Genomic DNA, 10,831 nt, shown 5'->3' with positions numbered 1-10,831 from the left:
TTGGAATTTTGTGACTTTAGAGAAATTTGACAATTGGAACTATCTTGAGTGTTTGAGATGACTCCTTTTTTTGTAAAAATGATTGAAAAATTGACATGAAAAATATTTTTTTAAGAATTATTGCATAAAAAACCTTACTAAAATTTTTTTTTGGAAAGAAATAAAAGAACATATAAAATATTAATAACAAAAATAAAATAATAAAAGAATTACTCATAGTTTGAAAAAATAAAATAAATAAGAAGTTGTTCCAAACCGATTCTTAATCACAAATTTTCTTACAGAGAAGGATTAACTGTTAAGAAAAATTAGATTATCGTTATCATGATTTTAATTACTAATTGCTGTGCTTCGATAGATGTGAATGGTACACACTAGGAGAATAGCACACAGCAGATCATTTTGCATCAACATGTTGATGTAGGAGTACTGGTTTTAGTAAGAGCTTCCCATTCAAGGACAATATAACTCTAAAAAATTATAGCAAAAATAATTGATGTACAATTATGTTAAAAATATTATTGAAAATATGTCAATATTTTTAAAAAATATTTACTCTGACACAAATTGAATCTACTTTAGGCATGCATGGTTAAGTGTCTTTGTTCACATTTTAGTTTTATATATGTATATATATATATGTATGTATATATGTATGTATCTATGTATATGTATGTATCTATGTATATGCAGGGAGCTTGCTAGTATTATATTTATATTCATCTTAAATTATAGTAGAAAAAAAACAAGGGTTTTGAGGGAATTAAACAAGAAAAAGAAAAACTAATATAAAACTTCAAAGTTTAAATAAGTAAAGGAATATTTTGCAATTCTCAACCATTTATCTAATTTTGGAGTCCTCTCCTTTTGGTGTAACCAAGAACCAAAAGACTTGGGAGCATAATTTAGCCCAAGGTTTAACTAAAAAATCAAGAATCCCCTTCTTAAGTAAACAATTGAATCGTCCTCTTCTAAACTTGCAAAGCACCATATAGTTAAGAAGTCTAAATTTAAAGAACATGTTGGAGAATCTTTTGCAAATTCACAACATCTGTTAAACAAGGTCATTAGGTTTATGAAAAAAATTATTTAGTAAGAGAGAAACAAGGTCATTTGTATGTAATTTTTATTAAAACTTACATAAATCACGCCTTCATGCACATTTGAGCGCAACAACATGTGAAGCTGGCAATGGGTTTGTCAGTGTGTGAAAGCTTCGAAGTTGCAATGAGATTTGGATGTCGTTTGAAATTTTAATTAGGTAGATTGTATTGTTGTTGACATTTAAAGTTTTCAATATTATGTGAGTAAATAATGAAGTTTATGTGTTAAATATGTAAATTGAAAAGTTCTTAGTGTTGTGCATGTAAATACCTCTTTAAAGAATTTTTTTTTTAATTGAAAAGGGATTTATTCCAAAGAAAAAAAAAGATACAAGCGAGCCGAATAAAGAACCAAGCCAAAATTACAATTCAAGAACCATAATATATGTTTTAATTTTTAGATATTGAAATTGGCAAGCAAAATCTAGATGGATTTATTGAAATTACCCAAGTATGTATGGAGAAATATGCATTTTAACAAGCTAAAGGGAATCATGATCTCCAAATTCCTATTACGAGAAATAATTAGAAAAAATAAATTTTATATGAATGGTTCTGAAATATATACTTAGAAAAGTAATTACCTTGCAATTACTTTATGGAGCAGACTTTTATGAACCAACTTTATGGAAAACCCGTCCATCTCCAGACACTCGCCCATATACACGATATAAGCCTGACAAAATTATTCGTAAATAATCGATGTTAATTAGCATTAATGGCTAATTAACTAACAATAAAAGTAACTAATTTCATGCAAGTTTACCTTCTTGCAGAGTGGTCTCCGTTAATGGCTTTGAAGAGAAAAGCATGGCTTTTAAATTAGTTAGCCGATAATGAAATAATTATTAGTAATTATTCATTAGGATTGCCTTTGATCATTAGCAAGTAATCAACTTAGAAGATCTTTTAATCTTCCTAATTGGACTGTTCCTATTTTTAAAGAACATGAATGAGTTGTTCCGTAAAATGTTTGTTTGTGTTGATTTATTTGTTAAATGCAGTGGCGTAAACATAATTTTTGAAGCATTTAAGTTGATGAAAGTTAGTATAGTTAAGTGGAACGAAATCCTATTTTGAGAAAGCATAAGTTAATTCAAAATAGGATTATTCATCCTACTCCATTTATTTCATTTTTTGATAGATAATAAGTAAATAAGGATTTTTTATTTTATGGAAACCATTAAGTAAAATTTTTGAAGCATTTTAGTTGATGAAAGTTAGTAGAGTTAAGTGGAACGAAATCCTATTTTGAACAAGCATAAGTTAATTCAAAATAGTATTATTCATCCTACTCCATTTATTTCATTTTTTGATAGATAATAAGTAAATAAAATAAGGCTTTTTTTTTATGGAAACCATTAAGTAATTTACATTAGAAGAAAGATAAATTTTTAATTTTCAATTTAATTTTGTCTAGTTATATTTGGATAGATCTTAGCAGATTAGTGATACACATACTCAATAGAATATTATAGTTTGAAAATGAGGATAGATAGTTGGGCAGAGCTCCACTCAGGTAGGTTTGCCTATTTAACAGCTTATATTAGTTATAATTATTAATTTTCTAATATTTAAATTATATTAAAGAAATTATTATTATACAAGCATGCACAATTTTGGTTATTATGAGTCTGCGTAATAATTATTGTACTAGTTAATCTTTTTTCTATTAAAATACTTTCTACGTTATTTCGTATAATGTTCCCAAAATATTATTATAATTGGGTGAACGAAGTCAAAAAAAAGTTTATTTTGTTACTATCAATACAATTTTAAAAAATGATGGGTAAGAAATATAATTTTATTTAAAAAATCAACTTGTATTTACGAAAATAAATATTTTGATTTATAAAAAATATATAAGAATTAGTTATGTTAATAATATATAAATTCCAGAATATTTTTTTTTCCATACATTTTTTTTGGATTAAAGAATAAACTCTAGTTACATTTAAAAGAAGTTATGTATAATGTTTTAATTTAGGAATTTAGCAAATTTAATATTTATGAAAACTAATAATTTGAACATATTTTCACCACGTATCAATATATGTTAATTTGTTTGGAATCCTTATTAAGGACATTTTTAAAGTTTTATTATTTACTTTTTAATGCATTATAAATTAGAAAAAATTACGAATTTTAGAGTATAATTAAAATTTGACAAATAAAACAGAATTAAGGCTTCAATTTAAAATTGACTTTATCATAGTTATATAGAGATTTTCAATATTTAATTTACTTGTTCTGTTATGGTTATTAAAGTGTTAACTCAAATCATGCCTTGTATATATTTTTTAAGATATTCAACTTGCATACGATGATGAAAATTTTGGAATCTTTAACGAATTTATCAAAAATTGTGTCTCAGAGCTATTAGATATACAAATTGATCATAATATAATAATGTATAATTTTAAAAAAATTGTCATACTCCGTGGTTAATATTGAGAAATAATGAATCACGATATCATTAATAGTGAATAAAATTATTGTTAGTAAAAATATTACACTCATGATTAAAAGGTTAATTTTTGTTAATAATAGTGAGCAATATTAATATCAATCATAATATTAGTATCATGATCAATAGGGATAATTTTGTTCAAAAACCATTGAGATATGATTTAAGACTTGTATTTGTGGGTATAAATCTTGATAAGACATAGGTAGTTATTAAATAACTTTTCTTATGTTGATAGTATGTCTCGATTATTGCTGTATTTCAATGGAGAGTTACAAATTTCGGCCGAATTCACACCAAGTTATATTGGCGGGACGATTAGACCACTCCTGATCGATGATAATATTTCCCTTGAAATGTTAAAAAGAAGAATTATGCGTGCACTTAGAATAAATTCTACAACAGCCACTATTAACCTCACATGTTGTCTTCGAAATAATGGTGGATTTTGTGCGATTCATGTCACCGATGATGAGGTCTGTGAGTACATGTTGATGGAGGCTAGATCACAAGCTGTTGTTGTTTATGTGGAGATTGAGCAAATTTCACCTATCGAGGTTGCTACACCACCGGTTCAAGCTTACATGTGCGTATCAACCATTGTATTTCATGACAGTTTGACTTAACTTGTCCTTACACCTAACTTAACTTTTATGTGTTAGGCCCACTATCACATCTGAAACCTTTATGACTAGTGTTAGAGATGTTTCTAGAAATGTTGAAGATGACTTAGATGGTTGTCCAATTTTACGGGAGCAACCTAGTAATTCAATAGGGCAGCTTCCAAGAGTTCGACCTAGACAAAGTGAAGGGGAACATTCATATTACGACACCTCTAATTATACAGTAGCAGGAGATATCAACCCCTCAATGCCTTTCATGGAGCGTAATTCAGAAAATGAAGATGAAGGATATGAAACGATGAATAGCGATAGTACTAATTCATCAAATGATGATAGCCCGATATTGGACTCCCACATACCGATGGAACAATTTACCAATACGGATTGTAATGGAGAAGAGTTCATTGCAGAACACGCAACACAAAATCGTGATGGGATTGATGGCATGAACATGAATAATGATTTTGTCGAAACAGTCCGGACAACTCAACAGTGGGATGATGATGAAAATTTTGATGCTCCTTGTTTTAGCACTGTTCCATCCTTACAAACAACAACTCCAGTAGAGTTATATGAAGGTATGATATTTCATACAAAAGTAGATTTACAAGTTGCAGTTAATGCTTGGTCGATACTGCATAATGTTCAATTTATAAATTCGACATCCAACAAAAGTCGATTGAGTGTCATTTGTGCTCATCATCAAGCTCCTGAACGTCCCTGCCTTTGGCGTTTACATGCTGCACGAAGTAAAAGATTAGGCGGGTTATGGAAAATATCGACATGTGGACCTCCACATACATGCACTCACCCAATTTTGGCTAGTGGACATCATAATTGCACCTCAAAATTTATATGCAGACAAATAATTCCTCTAATTAAAAAACAATTAGACATGAAGCCAAAGGAGATTATAGCTAGAATGGAATCAAAGTATGACATTAAGATATCATATATGAAGGCATGGGACGCACGTAGAAAAGCTATTGAAGCCACTTTTGGTAGCTATGAGCAATCTTATTACTCTATATTTTGTTTTATGGAAGCCTTAAGGTTATCCCAACCAGGCACTGTATATAATATTCATGTCGTACCTCCTGCACGCTTCAAGGCACTTTTTTGGGCTTTCGGTCCTTCTATAGATGGGTGGCAACATTGTAGACCGGTGCTTAGCATGGATGGGACATTCTTGCTTGGGAAGTATCGAGGGACGCTCCTAGCAGCAGTAGGCATTGATGGAAATGGTGGGTTGTTTCCACTAGCTTTTGCAGTGGTGGAATCGGAGAGCAATGAATCATGGATGTGGTTCCTGCAAAAGCTACAAGAACTTTTACCAACGGTTGCTAATCGACAGAAGTTGTGTATTGTTTCGGATAAGCACCCAGGTTTAGTGCGCGGGTGTAGGGAAGTATTTCCTAATGTTGTTCATAGGCACTGCCTGCGGCAATTACGTGAAAATTTTAAAAAGATGGTCCGTTGTTTGGGAACTCCCGATAGTAAGGGCTTGAGTAACAAAATGTATTTTGCCGGAAATACTGATGAGTACGCATATTTCAATCGAATGATGGATGAAATTAAAATGACAAAGCCGGAGGCATTCGAATGGTTGGTCCAACGTGATGTTGCTAAATGGACCCTATTATTTGATGAAGGCTGTCGGTATGGTATAATGACTACAAATGCATCTGAATGTTTTAACGGAGTGCTTAAACGAGCTCGAGGATTGCCGATTCAAGGATTAGTAATGTCAATTTACTATAATCTTGTAGCATTATTCTTAAGAAGATCATCTGAATCTGGAAAGTGGGTTGAGGCAGCACAATCAAAGTTTGTTCCACGCACCATGCTAGTCATACAAAGAGCTGAACGTGATGCTCGAAGATGTCCCGAACCAGTCATGATTAACAGAAACGAATTTGAAGTTATTGATTCATCTGGTCGTGCAAACAAGGTCGAGATAATCAATACATCAACCTGTTTGTGCACGTGCTTGAAACCACAAATTTTCCATGTGCCTTGTGTTCATGTCGTTACAGTTGCTGGTTATAGGCGATGGGACCATAATGCTTTCGTATCACCAATATTTTTGGTTGAGGAGTATTTTGCAACGTACTCCAAACAATTCCATGTCTTCCCCCCGAAAGATATATGGCCCACCTTTACTGAAGAACAGGGAATAATACCTTTGATGGCACCAAGTTTTCGTCGCCGTGCAGGGCGACCACGGTTGAATAGGTTCCGTAACACGATGGATGAAGCGCCGAGTAGATCAAACAAAGCTTGTGGTTTTTGCAAACAAATAGGTCACAATAGATCAACTTGTCCAAACAATCCTTCATCATCAAGGTAATCTAGTTTTGCACCTTATAAATTTGCTTCTAAATGAATATGCGTTGTAATTTTATGATGTGTATCTAACTTCTTTTTAATAGGTATGGCCGACCGAACTAGACGTGCTCGTTCAGGTCGACGCACATCGCATCGTACTACTGCAGAAAATGTCGCAGTGCAGCTTAGTATAGCATCACTTGGAGATTCCCATAGAGCGCATGACCCAGAGCATGTACGTCAAATAAATTACTTTCAGTATTTATTACTTATGTCAAGCTAAAAGATCTAATTAATTATAAAATATTTGAACTTTTTAGGCATCTCCTCTAATAGCGTCAGCTCATCTGCGAATGGCTAGGGAATGGCCAATTGAGTGCCCACGGATGATATACGTGTTGAATAATCTGGGTTTTCAGAACCTCAGGCATTTGCAGTTTATTAGGTTGGATCACAACCTGATTCAGGCATTGGTGGAGAGGTGGTGCCCATTAACAAACACATTTCATTTTACAATTGGCGAGATGACTATCACATTGCAGGATGTCCAAATTTTACTGGGGCTTAGAATTGATGGACCAGCAGTGGTAGGCCCAAATGTTGTTGGGCAAGGACGTATATGGGCAACATGGCCGGATTGCTGTGACGAGTTACTTGGCATGCATCCCAGCAGGGAAACAGTCTATCATGACCCCAATGATGAGGAAGACGTTGCGACATTTAGGATGGGTTCTTCACAAATTGATTCTATGCTCCCACTGCGTTGGCTCCGCTGGACATTTTATAGAGAATCCTATGATGATTTGGCACCGGAGATTTTCCTACGACATGTTCGTGCATATATCCTATTCATGATAGGTTGTTTTCTAATTCCAGATACATCACGGATTCATGTTTCGCTACAATGGCTACCTCTACTAGTGGATGTTGACAGCTTCAGTAGGATGTCAATTGGTGGTGCTGTTCTTGCACACCTTTATAGGGAGCTGTGTTATGCCACAAGACCAACAAGGACATATATAGCGGGTTGTGTGGCACTACTGCAAGTTTGGTCCTGGGAACGATTGTATATTGGTAGACCAACACTCCGTGTCCCTCAGATTATTGACTTAGCCGGCCGTCCATTGGGTTGCAGGTTCGTAAGCTTTGGTCAATACAATATATTTTCTTATTTCATTACTAATGGTTCATACAAATATATAGGTGGGTTGAAGATAGGATATGTGAGCTACCTGCAGGCAATACGATGACGTATAGAGATGACTTCGATGGGTTGCGTATGAGTCAGGTAAAATAAAAATCTTATTATTTAAATAATATATTTTATCTCAAAAATTATAACAAAATTTCGGTGGCCAAATTTCTAGGTAAACATGACTCCATATACCCATACAGTACTAGCTGCTCTTCCATTACAGTATCATGATGGAGAAGAGATTTGGAGGGCACGAGTACCGCTTATTAGTTGGAAACGTGCAGAGTGGCACCTTCCAGACCGGGTTGTAAGACAGTTTTCAGGGCTACCAACCACAGAAATTGAACCCATGGATCAGTCATTCAGGCGCATTGATGGTAGGGGTCGAGCAGATCAAGATTGGACAGTCCAATACCGTGACTATCTCCAGATCTGGGAGGAGAGAAGGGCTTACGTGGTACCCATCATTCCAGTCACAGGTACAGGCAACCAAGAAGTTGGTGCTTATCTACGGTGGTATAGATCCTGGGCTTTTATTTACCTATTACAACCTCAAGTTGAGCCTCCAGAGACCTTCTTTCCTCAATCACCTGGCGAGAGAATAGTGGTACGTATTGAAATGTTACTTAAAATGTATTAATTTTTTTTACAAACCCCTTAAAAAAATTATATTTTTTTTAGGCGGATTACTATATACGATCATCTGCGATACTTGAGCCACTTGCCGGGGGTGGGGGCCAAAATGCTAGTTCATTGCAGATGGCTATAGATCAGGTTGCTGAATTGTCTGCTCGAGTTCAACCATGGGCGGAACCACATGGTTCCTAGGGGGGGCAATTGCCCCCCCTCAAAAAAAAAAAAATTTTTTAGAGGAGAGTAAAAAAAAAAATTATAGGAGAGTAAAAAAAATTTTTTTCCCCTCTAAAAAAATTATCTTTGCCCCCCTAAAAATCTTTTTTTGTCCACTTGCCTTTAAATATATATTATCTTCACATTTAATTATAATATTCTCTTTAGATTTTATGGACGGTTTAATTACATCTTTTTTTAATTTTTCTTGCTTAATTTTTTTTTAATTTTTTCGTAATATATAGATATATAATATTATTTTTGTGCTGTATTTGCCCCCCCTCAAAATTGAAGCTGGTTCCGCCCCTGAGTTCAACAATCTGTTTATATCGACTACACGACCTTCGATACATCGACAGAGGCAGAGCAACATAGGAGAGAATGTGCGGAGAGTTCTCATGGCCAGCAGCACAGTAGACGATCTGTTTCAGATGCTCCTTCTAGGTCGATGGGAAGTAGGCACCGACGGAATGTTGTGTCAGACTCGCATCGGCAATCCGTTCATACACCATCCATGGCAGCAGGTACTTCAGCCCCACATTGGAGCCCGCACGTTGGACAGTCCAGTCAGCAAGGACAAATTTATTATGACCCACAATACGACCAAACTAGTGGGCAATCATTATTTCCAATGGCCATTCCACACTGGATGTCATCAGTAGGATTACCTTCATCCCCAACGCAGCAGGACATTATGTTAACAGGAGGTTATCCGACGGAACCAAGTACACAACTTTCACACCAACGTGCCGAGGTTGAGCAGGAGGAGACTGAGGTTTCAGAGGAGCCACAGTTACAGAGGAGAAGACGAAGGGCACCAAATAGATTTACTCCAGGAAGTGGGGCACTGCCTAGGCATCGGTAGTATGAGATTTGAGATGTATTGTTGTGCTGATTTTTGGGATATGAATACCTGTTCTAAAATTTTTTTAATATTACGAAATCTTCTTATTATATTGCTCGACAACTCATATCTAGCAGTTAAAATTTTTTTTTTCACATACTCAATTTTTTTTCTTCATTGTTTTGTATTAAATAATAAAGAAAAAAACCTACAATTCTCACAGACATTTCCAAAAAATTTCATTTCAGCATCAGTAATAAAGAATGTACTCCAACAATTCCGAGGCTAGCAGCACTACAGAAATCAAAGAATGGATTACGGAGTGTACTATACGAGTGCGTCAAAGCTTATCTTATCCTGTCGATAACGACCTAGAGGCTAGAGTTTCATCAAATGCACTATTCAAGTGTATTATCCATACTTGGGATGAAGATGACGATTCCTTACTGTGGTACTTACATGATGATACGATGAAAGAGAAGGAATACAGAGGTAACCACGCACGTCGAGAGTTAGGCTGGAAATGTATACAAGAAGGCTTTCCCATATTTAAGCACCACCTTGTGGCAAAAGAATTCCTAAAAGGTAGAATTCTAGAACTTTCTCGAGATAAAAACGGTGACATTGAACCCGGTTTCGAAAGGTCTATGATGGATATAGATAACTATATTTTATACTCTGAATGGACGCCTCACCACGATAAGCACAAATTAGATTCTTATAAACAGCTGATGCAAACTTCAAAACACCCTAAAGCTAAGGATTTTCTTAATGGAGAAGATTGGCAGCAATTACAACAACAATTCCAGATCGACTTCAAATGTTGTCCTACACAAACACAGCTCCAAACTCGTGTACGATATCTTCTTAATAATATGCAGCAGTAACTTCAGCGTTACTCCTATCACCGTGTTTTAAAATTGTATTTCATGTTGTTATTTACTTTCTCGTTCGAACATAACTTTTAAATGTATTTCTTGTTGTTATGTTGATGATTAATATTCATGTTCGTGATTGTTGCTTAACTTGTAATTCGTTATATTATTTTCGCTCGTGTTCTTCAAATCTTTTATTTAAAAAAATTCATTTAATATTATTATCTTAATGACAAACTAAATTGCATATATTAAATATTCATCTAGAAATGTCATCATCATCAAGAAGCTTATCAATAAAGCGGTCACCATCAAGGGATTTCCTTCATATTATTCCAAGGAAGAAATTGATCTATGATGGTACTATTCGAGAAAAATTCTTATGTTGTCCTACATTAACCCAAATCCAAGCGCGTATGCGCATTGTACTAAGCCGCTCGTAATTATAATTTCTTTACCTTTCTTCTAATTCTAATGATATGTATTTCATTCTATTAATGAACTTATCATGTATTTTCAATAACTGGTGTTAATTAATTTACGCAAT

General features: G+C 34.3%; 2 protein-coding genes across 6 annotated transcripts in view; one reads left to right on the top strand and one right to left on the bottom strand.

Annotated features, from left to right (window-relative positions):
- LOC110097558 (cyclopropane-fatty-acyl-phospholipid synthase) overlaps positions 1-10,831 on the bottom strand; it is a 103,148-nt gene that overhangs the window by 72,244 nt on the left and 20,073 nt on the right. The window lies entirely within an intron of this gene.
- On the top strand, positions 6,257-7,804 carry LOC110097559 (serine/threonine-protein phosphatase 7 long form homolog). Its single transcript, XM_020824004.2, has one exon. The coding sequence runs from the start codon at positions 6,875-6,877 to the stop codon at positions 7,769-7,771; it is 897 nt and encodes a 298-aa protein (XP_020679663.2). The 5' UTR covers positions 6,257-6,874; the 3' UTR covers positions 7,772-7,804.

Source organism: Dendrobium catenatum, unplaced genomic scaffold, assembly GCF_001605985.2.
Source record: "Dendrobium catenatum unplaced genomic scaffold, ASM160598v2 fragScaff_scaffold_390, whole genome shotgun sequence".
Lineage (NCBI taxonomy): Eukaryota > Viridiplantae > Streptophyta > Magnoliopsida > Asparagales > Orchidaceae > Dendrobium > Dendrobium catenatum.
The sequence above is the reverse complement of the archived record's forward strand: the minus strand, read 5'-3'. Positions and strand labels throughout refer to the sequence as shown.